At 36.1% G+C, this 19694-nt stretch overlaps 1 protein-coding gene and 1 pseudogene across 1 annotated transcript; one reads left to right on the top strand and one right to left on the bottom strand.

The window, feature by feature from the left end:
• The first annotated feature begins 6408 nt into the window (after window positions 1–6408).
• LOC113909752 (actin-related protein 3-like) lies at window positions 6409–8119 on the top strand. The gene has a single exon (XM_035728147.1). The coding sequence runs from the start codon at window positions 6542–6544 to the stop codon at window positions 7643–7645; it is 1104 nt and encodes a 367-aa protein (XP_035584040.1). The 5' UTR covers window positions 6409–6541; the 3' UTR covers window positions 7646–8119.
• Window positions 8120–17029: 8910 nt separating this feature from the next.
• Window positions 17030–17450, bottom strand: LOC113910520 (annotated as a pseudogene).
• Window positions 17451–19694: the final 2244 nt, after the last annotated feature.

The raw sequence follows: 19694 nt of genomic DNA, 5'->3' as shown, positions 1-19694 counted from the left end.
GACAAATTTATATAGAACTTTTCATCTTCACATTTGTTATCTGAATAATTGTTTTCCATAATAGCTTATAATAACTAAAAAGATTTCTCTGCCTCATATTGTAGTGTCTTTAAGTTTCAATTTTATTCAAAATTGTATACAGATAATTCCTTTAAGTTTTTAATTCCAGCTAGTTAAATACAGTGTAATATTAGTTTGGGGTATATAATATAGTGATTCAATGCTTGCATACAACACCCGGTGCTCATCACAGCAAGTGCACTCCTTAATCCCCAATAAGTATCTTAGCCATCCCCTCACCCACTTCCCCTCTGGTAACCATCACTTTGTTCTCTATAGTTAGGAATCTGTTTCTTGGTTTGCCACTCTCTTTTTTTCCCCTTTTGTTCTGTTTTGTTTTTTAAATTCAACATATGAGTGAAATCATATGGTACTTATATTTCTCTGACTAACTTATTTCACTTAGCATAATACTCTCTGGCTCCTTCCACATCCTTGCAAATGGCAAAATTTCATCTTTATGGCTAATATTCCATTGTATGTATATACGACCTCTTCTTTATCCATTTATCAGTTGGTAGACATTTGGGCTTTTTCCATAATTTGGCTATTGTAGATAATGCTGCTGTAAAACATCTGGGTACATGTATCCTTTTGAATTAGTATTTTTGTATTCTTTGGGTAAATACCTAGTAGTGCAATTGCTAGGTCTAGGGTAGTTCTATTTTTAACTTTTTGAGGAGCCTCCATACTGTTTTCCAGAGTAGCTGTACCAGTTTGCATTCCCACCAGTTGTTCAAGAACCTTTCCCTTTCTCCATATCCTCAGGAGCACCTGTTGTTTCTTTTGTTGTTGATTTTGGCTATTCTGACAGGTGTGAGGTGATATGTCATTGAGATTTTGATTTGTAGTTCCCTGAATGATGAGTGATGTTGAGCATCTTTTCATGTGTCTGTTGGCCATCTGGGTGTCTTCTTTGGAAAAATATCTATTCATGTCTTCTGTCCATTTTTTATTTGGATTATTTGCTTTTTGGGTGTTATGTTTGATAAGTTCTTTATAGATTTTGGATACTAATCCTTTATTGGATATGTCATTTGCAAATATCTTCTCCCATTCCAAAGGTTGCCTCTTAATTTTGTTGACTCTTTCCTTTGCTGTGCAGACACTTTTTATTTTGATGAAGTCCCAGTAGTTTATTTTTGCTGTTCTTCCCCTTCCCTCAGGAGAAATATCTAGAAAGAAGTTGCTATGGCTGATATCAAAAAGGTTACTACCTGTGTTCTCTAGGATTTTTATGGTTTCTAGTCTCACATTTGACATTTAATCCATTTTTAATTTATTTTTGTGTATGGTGAAAGAAAGTTGTCCAGTTTCATTCTTTTGCATGTTGCTGTCTAGTTTTCCCAACACTATTTGTTGAAGAGACTGTCTTTTTCCCATTGGCTATTCTTTCCTGCTTTGTTGAAGATTCATTAACCATATAGTTGTGGATTCATTTCTGTGGGTTTTCTCTTCTGTTCTTTTGATCTATGTGTCTGTTTTTGTGCCAGTATCACTGTTTTGATGACTACAGCTTTGTAATATAGGTTGAAATCTAGAATAGTGATGCCTCCAGCTTTGCTTTTCTCTTTTAAGGTTGCTTCGGCTATTCAGGGTCTTTTGTGGTTCCATACAAATTGTAGGAATTTTTGTTATTGCTCTGTGAAAAATAGTGATGATAGTTTGATAAGAATTGCATTAAATGTGTAGATTTCTTTGGGTAGTATAGACATTTTAACAGTATGTGTTCTTCCAATCCATGAGCATGGAATGCTTTTCCATTTCTTTGTGTCATCTTTGATTTCTTTCATATGTGTTCTATTGTTTTCAGAGTACAGATCTTTTACCTCTTTGGTTAAGTTGATTTCTAGGGATCTCTCTGTTTTTGGTGCAATTGTAAATGGGATTGATTCCTTGATTTCTCTTTCTGCTGATTGATTATTGGTGTATAGAAATGAAAAACACACAGCTAATACCATCCTCAGTGGGGAGAAACTGACAGCTTTTCCACTACTGTCAGGAACAAGACAGAGATGTCCACTCTCACCACTGTTATTTAACATAGTACTGGAAGTCCTAGCCACAGCAATCAGACAACAAAAAGAAATAAAAGACATCCAAATTGGCAAGGAAGAAATAAAACTTTTACTATTTGCAGATGATACTATATATAGACAACCTAAAAAACTCTACCAACAAACTGCTGGAAATTTTAAATGAATTCAGTGAAGTCACAGGATACAACATCAGTGTACAGAAATCTGTTGCATTTCTGTACACTAATCTTTATTTTCCTTTCTATAAAGTGGGAGAAGTGTGAGAAAATAGTACTAAGAAACTATTAATTTTTTTAAAATCTCCAATTTTGAAATGCAATACCAAAAAAGCTAAACAAAAAGACTCTGAAGTTAGGATACCTGGGTATGATTATCTTACTCCATGATTTGGGTGATGTTGGGAATTATATGGCATCTTTTAACTCAGTCTCCTTATCTGTAAAATAAGGATAATGATAATACCTATGCCTTAGTGTTGTAGTAAGATTAAATGATATGATAGGTATGGAGACCTCATGGTGTCTAACACAGAGTGGACACTGAATATTAAATATTAATTTATAATTGGAGATCATCTTTCCTTTTCTACTCCAAGTAACCATATATGCACCTGGACACATGTACAATTTTATCACCCACATTTAGCTTTTTGAACTATGAAGCTGTAACTGTGCAACTTAGATCTAATTTGGTAGTTGGAGGAAGATTTTTCATAGAATTTATCAAATGACTTGTTTAAGGACTTGTTTAGAGATTTCGTCTTGGAATTGCTGCCAGGGATACGTAACAAATGCATAGCAGAAAGAGCTAAATATTATAGTCTAGAAAACCAATTCAGCAGACCTTCCTGAAATGTAGTATACCCTCTTTTTTTTTAAAGATTTTATTTATTTATTTGACAGAGAGAGACACAGCATGAAAGAGAACACAAGCAGGGGGAGTGGGAGAGGAAGAAGCAGGCTCTCCGCCCAGCAGGGAGCCCAATGTAGGGCTCAATCCCAGGACCCTGGGATCATGACCTGAGCTAAAGGCAGATGCTTAATGACTGAGCCACACAGGCACCACTGTAGTATACTCTCTTAATGGTGAATTAGAATATTGGTTTAGTTAGGAGCTTACTGTTGGTGAAGTTAGAAACCTGTGCTTAATGTTCTCCCTAAGGAGAACTAACTTTAAGTTTTCTGCTACTCCAGAGGTATGGAGTACTACACTGAAAGTGAATAAAAAATTTTAAAGTAAAAAGTAGAAGAAAACAAGTACTTCTTTACAAAAAGTTCTCTGACTGACATTATATATATATATATATATATATATATATATATATGTATATATATATATAGAGAGAGAGAGACTGGTATATTAAGTTTAGAAGATAGGAGGTCTGAAATCTAAAGCAGAGGAAATGTCATTTTCAAATCAAATTAAATTTAGATTAAAATTAAAATTAAATGTCAGTATGTTACTATTTCTATATAATGTACCTTGTTAAATAAATAAAATATTTAATTAGAAATGTAAGAATTTTAATATTCATGAATAAAAATCTATTATAAATTCTTCAACTTGTTTATGTCTTCATAAAATAAACCAAGAGTCAAGCTTTAGGGGAAAAAACTATATTTTGGATAATAATTAATATAAAATAAAATATTTTGGAGTCCAAGAAACTTAAGTCCCCCTGCTCCCTAAGGATGATTTCTCAGATAATTTTAAAAAATAAAATTCACAACATTTTCTTATTCTTAGGCTTTCCATCAATGTTTTTTTTTCTGTAATTTGCATGTAAGTTTCTTTAATTGTATCTGACTTTATAGTTCCTTTGTCACATGTTTGGAAAGGTTTTGATCTGTCTTGAAGTAAGTCACAATAAGTCCAAAAATAGATTTTTTACAAGCCACACATTGTAAAGAGTTTATCTATGAAAGTAGGACCAGCTCTGATAGATTTGATTTGAATGAATCAAATAACAATTTGTGATCAGACCTGGTGAAGTTCTGCATATAAACCCTTTTCCTCTAAGTCTCCTAACTTGGCAAGAAATAATAACCCTTTTGGTTTAGGCTAGGGATTTGTCACTCCTGCACTGAGATTCTTAGAGTCTTCTTTTGCTAAATAATAGTTCTAGGTGTTTGTGTATGTATGTTTTATGCTCACAAGGACCCTTGTTCATTCTGACTTATAAAGATTCCATTTGATTTCTGTTATTTCTCATTGACTTAAATTGTGTATCATATTTCCTTTCTTGTGGAAGAGAAAAAATGCAGAATTGTTTCAGTATTCTTCTTTTGTTCATTAACCAACTGTATCATTTTGAAAAGCATAAGCTGTCTGCTGTGGGCTCTGGGAATTGTTTGACTTACTTTTCTTTGGTTCTTTCCTTAGCCTTGTGGACTTTCATGTGATGCATGTACAAATTTAATGCAACCAAAGACTCAAGGAAATTTTGCATCTCTTAGGAGCCCTTTCTCTATCCATTCACCACTCTGCTCTGCGCTACTCTGACCTGCAAATTCTAGTCCCCTCAGTTTCCTTGAAATCTGATCTCTACATCCTCAACTCAGCAACAGAGTGAATGGGTGTGAGTTCATTCTCTGCACTGAGTATTGGAGACTAACTATTCCATAGCAATAAGATGGCATAATTTTAGAGCTCATCTCATTTGTTTCTCCTCTCTCGGGAATCACAGTCTTGTACTGACTATTGTCCAATGTCATTGGACATTGTTTCATTTCTTTTTCCTCTGACTTTTTTAATTGGTTAAAGCAGGACAAGATTTCTTTGGCAGGTATTCCTTCATGAGCTGAAACATAACAGTTTGGCAGTTTCTGGGGAAATCAAACATGAGCTTAACATATAAAATAGCAAAATTCCAGTCCTAGGTATTTACCAAAGAGAAATTAAATCATATATCCAGGAAACAACCTATATACAAATATTCATAGCAGCTTTATTTATAAAAGCTACAATTTTAAATAATCCCAAAGCACAACAAACTTGAGTGGATTAACACATTTTCCATATATAATGGATTATTACTAAGAAATATAAGAACATTCATTGATATTCACTACATGGAGGAATTTCAAAACCATTTTTCTAAAAATAAGGAGCTAAACCAAAAAGAGAGCATACTGTCTGATTCCGTTCATGTGAGGTTCTAGAATGAACAAAACTAAGCTACAGTGATAGAAATTGGACTGGTTGTTGCCTAGGGGGTGGGGGTTTGGGAATTGAACACTAAGAGCCGTGAGGGATCTTTTTAGAGTGGTAGAAAGTTTCCTTATCTTGATTGATATAGTGACCACACACACACACACACACACACACACATACACACTCTGTAAATTCAACTTAAATACATTTTTCATAAAAGGTAACTTAGACCAGTGTGGCAGCAATGGAGATGGAATGAAGAATATGAATTTGGAAAATTTTAGATATTTAAAAGAGACAGGATTTAGTGATGGATATGACAGTGAAAGAGGATGGATAGGAAATTTTTCAAGAGTAACTCTGAGGTTTCTGGCTTGGGTAGGGGTACATTCATTGAAGCAGAAGACCCTGGAGAAGAACTAGACTGAAAAAAGCTGAAGGTAGCTGGAAGAGGGCTGTAGTTCCAACTTAAGTCGGAAGTGCCTTTGATATATGCAAGTAAAAATGCCATACAATAAATGAATTTATGGGATTGGAACTAAGAGGCATGTATTGGAGAATCTGTCTGCCATTGGCATTTAGGAGTAATTTAACTATTGATTTAGATCAAGCTACCTGAAAGAATGAGAAGAGAAGTGGACTTTCAGGAATTGCAACTTCTACTGGTATTGTTAAAGGGATGCAAATAAAGGATAGATATATTTACACTTTGGATATTTATTCATTGATTCAACAGATAATTTAGAATGCCTTTTATTTACCAGATACTATTTATTGTAAGCACTATGGATAAACAATAAATAAGATAGAAAGAGTCTTACACTTATGATCACAGATTTAAAATGGAATCAGTTTGACCCACTGTATAATTTTTCCAATGGTTCATTCATTCATTATTGGTGCATAATCAACTATTAATATATTTATGTTGGCCTGCCTGCCTGGGTTGCGGAAGTGGTAGCCGCTGACCGAGCCTGCTGCTTTCTCGCTATTGCTTCGGCTTCCCGACTCCCCCCCGGATGGAGAGGGCGGCCAGGCTGTGGATGGTCAGATAGCTCCGATCTCCCGCCGTTAATCCCTGGCCCCAATCAGCACGGAGCAGACGGCGGCAGCGGCAGTAGCAGGCGAGGAGGAAGACGGCGGGACGGCTAACGGCCTGTGTGGTGGACTGTGGCACGGGGTATACAAAACTAGGATATGCTGGAAACACAGAACCACAGTTTATCATTCCTTCCTGTATTGCTATTAAGGAGTCTGCAAAAGTGGGTGATCAAGCTCAAAGGAGGGTGATGAAAGGTGTTGATGACCTAGACTTCTTTATTGGTGATGAAGCAATAGAAAAACCTACGTATGCAACAAAGTGGTCAATTCGCCATGGTATAGTTGAAGATTGGGACTTGATGGAAAGGTTTATGGAACAAGTGATCTTTAAATATTTAAGGGCAGAACCAGAAGACCATTATTTTCTTTTGACTGAACAGCCCCTGAATACTCCAGAAAACAGGGAATATACTGCTGAAATAATGTTTGAGTCCTTCAGTGTTCCAGGCTTGTACATTGCTGTGCAGGCTGTTCTTGCCTTAGCTGCATCTTGGACCTCAAGGCAAGTAGGAGAATGGACATTGACCGGTACAGTAATAGACAGTGGAGATGGTGTCACCCATGTCATTCCTGTGGCTGAAGGGTATGTGATTGGCAGCTGTATTAAGCACATTCCAATTGCAGGACGAGATATAACATATTTTATTCAGCAGTTGCTGAGAGACCGAGAAGTAGGAATCCCTCCAGAGCAATCCTTGGAAACTGCTAAGGCAGTAAAGGAGCGCTATAGTTATGTCTGCCCAGATTTAGTAAAAGAATTTAACAAGTATGACACAGATGGATCAAAGTGGATTAAGCAATATACTGGAATCAATGCTATCTCACAGAAAGAATTTTCTATTGATGTTGGTTATGAGAGATTCTTGGGACCTGAAATCTTTTTTCATCCAGAGTTTGCTAATCCAGACTTTACTCAACCTATCTCAGAAGTTGTAGATGAAGTAATTCAGAATTGCCCTATTGATGTCAGACGTCCTCTCTACAAGAATATTATCCTCTCTGGAGGTTCAACCACGTTCAGGGACTTTGGACGTCGCTTGCAAAGAGATTTGAAAAGAACTGTAGATGCCAGGCTGAAATTAAGTGAGGAATTGAGTGGTGGCAGATTGAAGCCAAAACCTATTGATGTACAAGTCATTACACACCACATGCAGAGATATGCAGTTTGGTTTGGAGAATCCATGCTGGCTTCCATGCCTGAGTTCTACCAAGTATGCCACACCAAAAAAGATTATGAAGAAACTGGACCTAGCATTTGTCGTCACAATCCAGTGTTTGGAGTCATGTCGTAAAATTGATTTCATAATTATTGGGGTTAGGGAGGTGGGGAAGAAATAATCTTTCTGATTACCTGTTTTGTCTGGATGGCTGGTTTTGGGGTTTTAAACCTGACTTTAAGTAAGAAGACCAAACATAATTATTCAGGAATATTTTAATAAGTATATCAACATGAGAATGTAGAGGAGAGCCAAAATGATTAAGTGTTTTTCTTTAGACTGGATATTTGAATCTTACGTGTAACAAAAAGAAGTGGGTTTTAGTTCTTTCTGTGCCCTGATATTTTGTATATTATTGAATTATCCAAGATTTGAAGGGATTTATCAGTATGTAGATAGCTCTATAATGCTTGAGTTGTACACTTCTAAGTGTGCAATGCAAGAGCTTGTTTATATTTCATACTTTCTATACTTTGAGGAAAAAAGTCAAAGAAAAACTAGTATTTGAGGAAAAACAAGTGACCAAGTAAAGGATAAATTAAAAAAAAAGCCTCATGAGACTTGGGGTACACACACACTCATGGGATTCCAGTTATTACAAATGGCTTCCACCCCCTTGTACCCCACAGTGGTTTTCTTTGCAAGTGCTTTTGGAACTAAGAAGCTAGTATCTTGGATTAACTGATGCCTGCTAGTGCTTTCTGATTACTCGAATCCTGTTTCTTGCTTTAAAGAAAAAGTAAAGACAAGACTGTTGGACCAGTAAAAAAAAAAAAATATATATATATATATATGTATATTTATGTTGATTCATGATTGGGTTTTTATCACTCGTATTCTAAACAACAACAAAAGTTAACCGACTGGCAGCATGATTTGAAGACCATGGAATCTGGATGATAGCTAAGAAGGGATATAAAAATAAGGAAAGTATATGTTATGATTAACAAGATTGTTCTTTCAGAAAACAAAAATAGTAAAGGATGATGAACGTGTCTTCTGATGTCTTGGACATAGCATGTATGCTCCTAACTATGATTCTAACTTTGCACTAAACGTTATGTTCCATCCATATGCAAAGGCTCTATTTGGAGTCCTTTTCATTTCATATTGAAGCTGGCTACACACACACACACACACACACACACACACACACACACACACACACATGCACATGCACGTTGCTGTGCAGACCTTAATATACTTTCCTGCTGTTCTGCATTGTTTTAAATTAATGGACAGGCAAATTACCAAACATTCAAAAAAACTATCTTCCTACCAAAGAAAAATACTTTGTAGAAAATTAAAATGAAGATCAGGACAGGCTTACTCTCCTTAGAGAAGTGCAACAGCTGTCTCAGGGAAAGGACACTTCAAAAGCAACCAAAAAACATAATATGAACATTTAGAATATGTAAGCACATCAACTGGTTTTATCTATAAAACCAGTTAAATTTGCTATCTCATGAGGGGCGCCTGGGTGGCTCGGTTGTTAAGCCTCTGCCTTCAGCTCAGGTCATGATCCCAGGGTCCTGGGATCGAGTCCCGCATCGGGCTCCCTGCTCCACGGGAAGCCTGCTTCTCCCTCTCCCACTCCCCCTGCTTGTGTTCCCTCTCTCGCTGTGTCTCTCTCTGTCAAATAAATAAATAAAATCTTTAAAAAAAATTTGCTTTCGTGAAATAATGAACAATTAACACAGAAACGTTTTGAAAAGTGATTAAATGTTGCAATTATATTTAAGAAAATAAAATAAATGTTCATTATAGCATTAAATTAAAATTGAGCCTGTTGAAGTGGCAGATACTTTCTGCAAGCAAAATAATAGGAGGCATTCATTAATCATAGAGCCAGAGCAACAGCTAATAGAAAAGACACACACCCAACCATGCAAATTATCCTCTTTCATCAGAAAACTGTGCTCCATTGATAAACATCTCTTGCCAGTTTCTTGACATATATTTACAATTCTAGGTTTATTAAAAATACTTGTACAGCTGTTCTAAGGAGTCAATATTTCATTCAATTATTTTTTAAATATTTATTTTAGAGAGAGAAAGAGTGGGGGCGGGTAGAGAGAGAGAGAGAGAATCATGAAGCAGACTCCCTGCTAAACACAGAGCCTGACTCGGAACTCCATCTCACCACCATGAGATCATGACCTGAGCTGAAACCAAGAGTCAGACACTTAACCGACTGAGCCACCCAGGTGCCCCACTCAATTATTAAGTAGTTATAATACTTAATGTACTTGCTATAAAAGAATTTCTGATATTAAACTAAGAGCTCCCTTAGTTATATTTATTCTTCAACTAAAATATACCTCATCATGCTTACCATATGTCAATTCAGACATAGATACATACCTAAACACATACTTTTTTTTTATTATTCCTTTGTTCCTTTCAAAAAATAACTGTTGATAACGTTCTCTCCTTGTGCGATGGAAGATTACCATTCATCTCTTCCCTGAGTCAATATCCTATCTTTCATTTGCAGAGATCATCCTTTGCAACTTATTTTGCCAAATGATTGAATATAGGATGAGACCATCAGATATAATGATAAATATCATAAGTTGGAGTTGTCTGTTCCTAGTTTCATGGTCTAGTAAATGTATGACCTTGAGTAATTGTTTTTAACCTGCTCACCTCAACTTCATTATCTGTAAAATGGAGAGAATAGTAGTAGATGGTATTACCAAGCACATATAACATGCTAAGCAAAGGCCTAATATTAATGTATTAACTCATTAATCTCCTCAATAACTCTATGAGATTATTAACATCAGTGTTAGTTTAAGATGGGAAATTTGAAAATGTAAGAAAAGAAATAATATGCCCAATGCTATACACTTTGAATCAGGTAAGGGCGAATTTATTTAATCATAAATATTGGATAGTGCCAATTCCCCCAGCCCCACATGAGATCTACCACTTAGTAGAATGCCTGTTACATGGTATGAGTTCCAAAAGTATCTATCCTCCCATTTGTTGTAAAGGATTGGTTGACTCAGCTTAGTCAGCTGATGAGGTAGTAGGTATCCTCTTTCTTCCTTGCCTGTGAAGCGTGCCTCCCTCAAGCTTCATATATAGTCAAAATGTCAAAAATAGAGAATAATAGAGAGTAAAGTACTAAAGTTCATTTACCCCTCCTCCCAGTTCCAACCCAAATATAGTCATTTTTAATGATTTAGTGTTTCTATGAAGTTCTTTTTCTTTATACATTCCCTACTCACATACACATAGAAGGTCATATACAAATACCTTACTTTCATTAATTTGATTATTACACAAATATGATATTATACTATATGCTCTTTAAAAAAATTTATTCAATATATTTAAACAAAAAAAGTCTGTTCACCTATTCCTCCTATGCCCCACCCCTGCCTCTTGCCCTGTCAATCTGTCCTCTGTATCTATGAGATTGTTTGTTTTAAAAAGATTCCATGTATAAGAGACATCGTAAGTAAGACATAAGACAAATGTCTTACTCTGACTTATTTCACTTAGCATAATGCCCTTGAGTTCCATTTATGTGTATACTATTTTTGATCTTATTTAAATCTTATTTCGGGATGCCTGGGTGGCATTAAGTGTCTGCCTTCAGCTCAGGTCATGATCCCAGGGCCCTGGGATCGAGTCTCACATCAGGCTCCTTGCTCAGCAGGGAAACTGCTTCTCCCTCTGCCTACTGCTCCCCCTCCTTGTGTGCTCTCTTTCTCTCTCTCTATCTCTCCCTGACAAATAAATAAATAAAATCTTAAAGAAAAATAAGAGAGCATCATTAAAAAATAATAATAAAAATCAGTCAATCAATCAATCTTATTTTGGTAGGCTGGTGCCCTGTTTAGGTATAACCTATAGATTCTAGTGGCCCTCAGAAGCTGCACTGAAGGTCTGGCTGTGGGTAGATAAGGTAGATAAGGTGCAGCTGTCGGAAGGTGTAGGGGAGGGGATGTCTCGGCCTGCCACGGCCTTGCTGGTGATGCTGCCACAGAAAAATGGGCGTAAGCTGCTGTTAGATATGGATCTTAATGCCAAGTCTTTGCTGCCCAACCCCTTTCCAAATCCCTTGGTCAAAGAGATCAGGCTTTTCTTGTTTTTGACTTTTTAAATTTTGTTGTCTTTACCGTTCATTTTCTTTGTTTGCTTGTTTTCCTGTTCAGAGTTGGAGGGCTTCCTGACACCAAATTAGATATGTATGGGTTATAAAAATGAAACCCAGGTAACTCACAGCTATCCCTCTTTAGTATTATGGGACCTAGCCAGTCTACCTTCCTCATAATCCTTTTGTGGTTGGTTGTCTTGGTATTATATGTTCTATGGCTTTTGACAAATGTATAATAGAATGTATCCCAGGGGATAATACCAAACATAATTTTCACTGCCCTAAAAATCTGTGTTTTACCAATGTATCCCTATCTTCCTTCTAACCCCTGGCAACCACTAATGTTCTATGGTCTCCATAGGTTTGCCTTTTCCAGAATGTCACGTGGTTGGAATAATACAAAATGTACTCTTTCCAGATTGGCTTCTGCAATATGCATTTAAGTTTTCTCTGTGTCTTTTAATGATTTGATAGCTCATTTCTCTTGGTGCTTAATAATATCCCGTTGTCCGCATATACTATAGTTTATCCATTCACTGTCTAAAGGGCATCTTAGTTGCTTCCAAAGTTTGGGAATGTCCCTAATGACATGATATGCAGCATCTTTTCACAGGTTTATTTGCCATGTGTATACTTCTTTGATGAAGTATCTGTTCAAGTTATTGCCTATTTCTTAATCAGGTTACTTTTTTTTTTATTGTGAAGTTAAGAGTTCTTTGTATATTTTTGGTGACCGTCCATTATCAGATATGTCTATTACAAATAATTTCTTCCAGTCTGTGGCTTGTATTTTCATTCTCTTGACAGTATCTCTTACAGAGTAGAATTTTTTTAATTTTAATGAAGTTCAGCCTATCAATACCTTCGTTCATAGATCATGCCCTTAGTGTTGTAGGGAAATGATTTTTTAGATCTCAAAAGTTCAGAAAGAATATGTGAAGAATGACAATAGTGTCAGCAAACATAGAAGTATGAAAATTCATACTTTAGGAAAAAGGAAATAGTATTATGGTGTTCAAAAGTTACACATTTTGAGTGGTATAGAGTAGGAAATGTTATTTAAAAAATAGTATGGCACTGTATTAAGAAAGTAATATAATAGCATCCTAAGGAGTTCCTTTATATCATGCAAGCAAAGGGGATCATTGAGTTTTTCATTTCTCTCCCAACCCCCATACCCAGGACAAGACATAAGGAGATTCTTTTCTTTGTGTTCTAGGAAGTTCATTATGTTGGCAACCATTCATTCTTAATAACATGCTCTATATGTGTATTAACTCATTTAATCCTTACCAAAATTTAGTTTGCAAGGGGCATTATTAATTTTCAAAAATAATCCTTGTAATACCAAAAAAACTAGAAACAGCCTAAATATCCATCAATATATCCATAGAAAAATTAATTGAAGATATATTCATACAATAGAATATTAGCAATGAAAAATTTAAATAATAGCTATAAACGTATAGCTATAGGGGCACCTGGGTGGCTCAGTCAGTTAAGCCTCCAGCTTTTGGTTTCTGCTAAGGTCATGATCTCATGGATCGAGGCCTGCATCAGGCTCTACAATCAGCATGGAATCTGCTACATATTCTTTCTCTCTCTCCTTCCCCCTCTGCTCCTCCCTGCTCCTGTGCATGCTTTCTCTCTCTAATAAATAAATAAAATCTTAAAATAAAAAAATATAGCTCTATGTGGATATATATACTTCTAACTGGAATTTCCAGACCTTAAGATATGCATATATTCAAATGTACTAAATAATAATAAATCATTGGAATGCATTTATTTATGTATTTATTTTCCTACCTGTGTATATGATTTCTGTTTCTCCCCTACTTTCCTAATACTTGTTACTGTCAGTCATTTTTTATTTATTGGTAGTCTACTTTGTATAAAAGCAGTGTTTAATTTTAGTTTTAGTGTGATTTTCCTGATTAATATTTAGGTTGGTATTTATTGATTATTTTGTTGAACAAAATATTTATTGAACAAATTCTATGTAAGACACTGTTTCAGGAATTGGGAAAAAAATTGTGATAATATAGAAAAAATCCCTGCCCCATGAAGCTGGTATTCTATACAATATTTGCTTGCCCATTTTTATTGATATATAAGCATTTTCAATATATTCTGAACATTAATATTTTATTAGCAAATATTTTATCTCAGATCATTGCTTTTATTTTTACCTACTTTTCGTTCTTAACTTGTATCTTTTGATACATAGAAATTAATAATATTTCCAGCTTTAGCTACATTTTCCTTGAGGATTTGACCTTTTGGTGTTTTTTAAAAGAAATCTTTCCAATATCCCTAACAGTATTTTTCCATAAGGTTAATCTATAGTCCAAGTACCATTGATTGATGTTCACCCATTTTGTGCCAGAAATTGAGTATATCAACTTGGGTCTGTTTCTACCCTCCAGTTTCTATTCCATTTTGTTGTCTTCCTGTGCCAATATTATGCTCTCTTAATAAGTAATACTGAAAGGTGAACATATCTGGTGGGATGGGATACCATTACTTGTTTATCATCATTTGTCTCATATTGTGCCTTTTTAAAGACCATCTTTAACCTTTTAAATAAACCTATTAAGTTTCCTCAAAAAAAAAAACCACACCAAAAAAAAACAAAACCCAAACCCTACTGTGATTATTATTGAAATTGCAGTAAATCTATAGATAAAATATGGAGAATTGAATCTCAGTAATAGACTTATCCAATGACAGTATTTTATCATTCCAAATGTATAGATATCCTTTAATTTTAATACATAACTGTGTGTTTATATTTTTACTTTCTTAATGTGGTATTATTTAATGAAAAGACATTCTTAATGTTTATGTAATACAATTTCAATTTTTCCTATATGTCTAATGCATTTTTTTTTAATTTAAGAAATCTTTACATACACTCATAAGGAGAATATATTCTTCTTTGCCTTACTTTTTGTTTATTTTTATTGTTTTGCTGTGGGTATTTACATCTCAGACTGTTTAGAACTAATCTTTATGTATGGTGAGAAATAGAGATCAAGTTCTGATTTTTTCATAGATATAACCCACCTAGATTCCATAAATAATCCTTTCTTCATGGCATTGTAGTGGCATCATCTGAACTTTCTATTTAACCAATCTATCTGTCTGTCTGTGTATCGATATCACATTTTATAATTAATATACCTTTATAATATATAATGATAACTGGTAGTACTAGTACTCTAGCTTTGTTGTCCTTTGTCAAGATTGTGATTACTATTTTTACCTTAGGTATTTCTATAATTTTCTTGCTAACTTGTAAATTTCCACAAAAAAATCATGCAATAATTTTTGTTGGAATAAAAAATGTTGTTTGTTACACCTTCACAACCTTAGGATTTTGTTCTGTCAACCATGGACCTGATTTTTCCTTTTGTTTTTGTATCTTAACTTTTTTTTTTAGCTACAAAAGTAAATATTTATTTAGAATAAGAAAATAAATGGAAACAAATTACAAATTTTAAAAAGTTGATGAATTCCACAAACCACAAAAAGTTAACTTATTAATACCTCTATGTTTTTTTATTTTTTGATTTTTTAAATTTTATTTTATTTTATTATGTTAGTCACCATACAATACATCATGAGTTTTTGATGTAGTGATCCACGATTCATTCTTTTCATTTAACACCCAGTGCTCCATGCAGTATGTGCCCTCCTTAATACCCATCTCCGGGCTAACCCATCCTCCCACCCCACTCCCCTCTAGAACCCTCAGTTTGTTTCTCAGAGTCCATAGTCTCTCATGGTTCATCTGTCCCTCTGATTCCCCCCCTTCATTTTTCCCTTCCTTCTCCTAATGTCCTCCATGCTATTCCTTATGGTCCACAAATAAGTGAAACCATATGATAATTGACTTTCTCTGCTTGATTTATTTCACTGAGCATAATCTCCTCCAGTCCCATCCATGTTGATGTAAAAGTTGGGTATTCATCCTTTCTGATGGCTAATATTCCATTGTATATATGGACCATGTCTTCTTTATCCATTCATCTGTTGTAGGGCATCTCGGCTCTTTCCACAGTTTGGCTATTGTGGACATTGCTGCTATGAGCATTGGGGTGCATGTGGCTCTTCTTTTCACTACATCTGTGTCTTTGAGGTAAATACCCAGTAGTGTAATTGCTGGGTCATAGGGTAGCTCTATTTTTAATTTTTTGAGGCACTTCCACACTGTTTTCCAAAGTAGCTATACCAACTTGCATTCCCACCAACAGTGTAAGAGGGTTCCCCTTTCTCCACAAACTCTCCAACATTTGTTGTTTCTGGACTTGTCAATTTTTGCCATTCTAACTGGTGTAAGGTGGTATCTCAATGTGGTTTTGATTTGAATTTCCCTGATGGTTAATGATGATGAACATTTTTCGCATGTCTGTTAGCCATTTGTATGTCTTCTTTGGAGGAGTATCTGCTCATGCCTTCTGCCCATTTTTTGACTTGATTATTTGTTTTTTGGGTGTTGAGTTTGAGAAGTTCTTTATAGATCTTAGATATCAGCCCTTTATAGGTAGTGTCATTTGCAAATATCTTCTCCCATTCCGTGGGTTGCCTCTTTGTTTTGTTGACTGTTTCCTTTGCTGTGCAGAAGGTTTTATCTTGATGAAGTCCCAAAAGTTCATTTTTGCTTTTGTTTCACTAGCCTTTGGAGATGTATCTTGAAAGAAGTTGCTGTGGCCGATGTCAAAGAGGTTACTGCTTATGTTCCTCTCTAGGATTTTGATGGATTCCTGTCTCACATTGAAGACTTTCATCGATTTTGAGTTTATCTTTGTGTATGGTGTAAGAGAATGGTCGAGTTTCATTCTTCTGTATATAGGTGTCCAATTTTCCCATTTATTGAAGAGACTGTCTTTTTTCCATTGCATATTTTTTCCTGCTATGTCAAAGATTATTTGACCATAGAGTTGAGGGTCCATATCTGGGCTCTCTATTCTGTTCCATTGGTCTATGTGTCTGTTTTTGTGCCAGCACCATGCTGTCTTGGTGATCACAGCTTTGTAATATACCCTGAAATCAGGCAACGTGATGCCCCCAGCTTTGTTTTTCTTTCTTTCTTTTTTTTTTTGTTAGTAGAATCTTTTTTATTCAGAAAAAAAAAAAAAACAAAAAAGTTTTCCAACTACACACAGGAGGGGTTTGGGTAGGGGGAGGTGTCTGTCCATCCAGCCCCAGTCCCCAGCCCATGTGGTTTTGGCAGCAATAAGGGGTGTGGGGTAATGGCCCAAAAAATAAAAATGGTGTATGTGTGTGTCTGGGAAGGAGAGGGGTGCAAAAGCCTGGGGAGTGATGGGAAGGGACGGACCAGGTCAGTACTGGGAACGCCACAGGTGGGAAACCATTTCATAGCATTTCTTGTTGATCATACCACCATGGACACCTTCTTTGCCCATCAGCAGGATGCGTGTCTTGGCAGTCATGGTGACAGTGATGTTGAAAGTGGGGGCTCCCCCAGTGTTCTTGGTAGGAAGATCCATAGTAAATTCCCAATCCTGCAGCAGTGAGTCCCGGATAACAGAACATTTCTGGCCCCCAGTGTCAGCCTGTTCACAAAAAAACTTGACCAGTCTTTGCCAACCAGGACACCAACCTCAGCTGGCGTGATGTTCACAAAGGTTTTCCTGGGGATGGCGGCCCAGACGGAGAGCGAGTCCTTATAGCCCATGATGGCTGCGTCCTGACAGGTTCCTCCGCCATGAGGTTGTTGATGTGGGCGTTCCACCCGGCCATGGGGCTGCTTCTGGGGCTGCTCTCCGAGCTGCTGCTGGGGCCACGGGCTGGGGGGAGGGGTAGGCGGAGCTCAGGGCATGCACTGCCATTCGGACCGCGGCTCCGCTAGCTGTGCCTGTTTTTCTTTTTCAACATTTCCTCGGCAATTCAGGGTCTTTTCTGATTCCATACAAATTTTAGGATTGTTTGTTCCAGTACTTTGAAAAATGTCATTGGAATTTTGATCGGGATGGCATTGAAGGTATAGATCGCTCTGGGTAGCATAGACATTTTAACAATGTTTATTCTTCTAATCCCTGAGCATGGAATGTTTTTCCATCTCTTTGTGTCTTCAATTTCTTTCCTGAGTGGTCTGTAGTTCCTAGAGTATAGATCCTTTACCTCCTTGGTTAGGTTTATTCCAAGGTATCTTATGGTTTTTGGTGTTATTGTAAATGGAATCAATTCTCTAATTTCTCTTTCTACAGTCACATCGTTAGTGTAGAAGAAAGCAACTGATTTCTGTGCATTGATTTTGTATCCTGCCACATTACTGAATTGCTGTATGACTTCTAGTAATTTGGGGGTGGAGTCTTTTGGGTTTTCCACCTAAAGTATCTTCCACCTAAAGTTAGTCAACTGCGAAGAGAGAGTTTGACTTCTTCTTTGCCAATTTGAATACCTTTTATTTCTTTTTGTTGTCTGATTGCTGTTGCTAGGACTTCTAGTACTATGTTGAACAATAGTGGCAAGAGTGGGAATCCTTGTCATGTTCCTGATCTTAAGGGAAAGGCTCTCAGCTTTTCCCCATTGAGGATGATATTCGCTGTGGGTTTTTTATAGATGGTTTATAAGATTGAGGAGTGTTCTCTCTATCCCTATACTCTGAAAAGTTTTAATCAGGAAAGAATGCTGTATATTGTCAAAGGCTTTTTCTGCATCAATTCTCTCTCCTCTTATTAATGTGTTCTATCACATGATTTATTTGTGAATGTTGAACCACCCTTACCTCCCAGGGATAAATCCCACTTGGTTTGGTGGATGATCCTTTTAATTTATTGTTGGATCCTATTAACTAGGATTTTGTTGAGAATTTTGGAATCCATATTCATCAGGGATATTGGTCTGAAATTCTCCTTTTGATGGGGTCTTTGCCTGGTTTGGGAATTAAGGTAATGCTGGCCTCATGGAGTGAGTCTGGAAGCTTTCCTTCTGTTTCTACTTTTTGAAACAGATTCAGGAGTATAGGTATTGTTTCGTCTTTGAATGTTTGGTAGAATTCCCCAAGGAATCCATCAGGCCCTGGACTCTTGTTTTCTGGAAGGTTTTTGATCACTGCTTCAATCTCGTTACTGGTTATTGGCCTATTCATGTTGTCAATTTCTTCCTGTTTCAGTTTGGCAGTTTACAGGTTTCCACGAAGGCATCCATTTCATCCAGATTGCTCAGTTTATTGGCATATGGTTGTTGATAATAATTTCTAATAATTGTTTCTATTTCCTTGGTGTTAGTCGTGATCTCTCCCCTTTCATTCATAATTTTATTAATTTGGGTCCTTTCTCTTTTCTTTTGGATAAGTCTGGCCAGTGGTTTATCAATCTTATTAATTCTTTCAAAGAACCAGCTTCTAGTTTCATTGATCTGATCTACTGTGTTTCTGATTTCTAATTCATTGATCTCTGTTCTAATCTTAATTATTTCTCTTCTAATGTGTGACTTAGGCATCGTTTGTTGCTTTTTCTCTAGTTCTTTAAGGTGTAGAGTTAGTTGGTGCATTCAGGATTTTTCTATTTTTTTGAGTGAGGCTTGGATGGCTATGTATTTCCCCCTTAGGACCACCTTTGCAGTATCCCACAGGTTTTGGACCAATGTGTTTTTGTTCTCATTGTTTTCCATGAATTGTTTAAGTTCTTCTTTGATTTCCTTGTTGACCCAAACATTCTTGAGCAGAGTGATCTTTAGCTTCTAAGTGTTTGAATTTCTTCCACATTTTTTCTTGTAATTGAGTTCCAATTTTAAAGCATTATGGTCTGAGAACATGCAGGGAATAATCTCAGTCTTTTGGTATCGGTTGAGACCTGATTCATGACCCAGTATGTGGTCTATTCTGGAGAAAGTTCCATGTGCGTTCAAGAAGAATGCATATTCTGTTGTCTTCAGGTGGAATGTTCTGTATATATCTATGAGGTCCATCTGGTCCAGTGTGTCATTCAAAGCTCTTGTTTCTTTGTTGATTGTCTGCTTAGATGATCTGTCTATTTCTGA

The sequence above is a fragment of the Zalophus californianus genome, chromosome 6 (genome assembly GCF_009762305.2).
Source record: "Zalophus californianus isolate mZalCal1 chromosome 6, mZalCal1.pri.v2, whole genome shotgun sequence".
Lineage (NCBI taxonomy): Eukaryota > Metazoa > Chordata > Mammalia > Carnivora > Otariidae > Zalophus > Zalophus californianus.
Note: the sequence above shows the minus strand (reverse complement) of the source record. Positions and strands in the feature narration are given on the sequence as shown.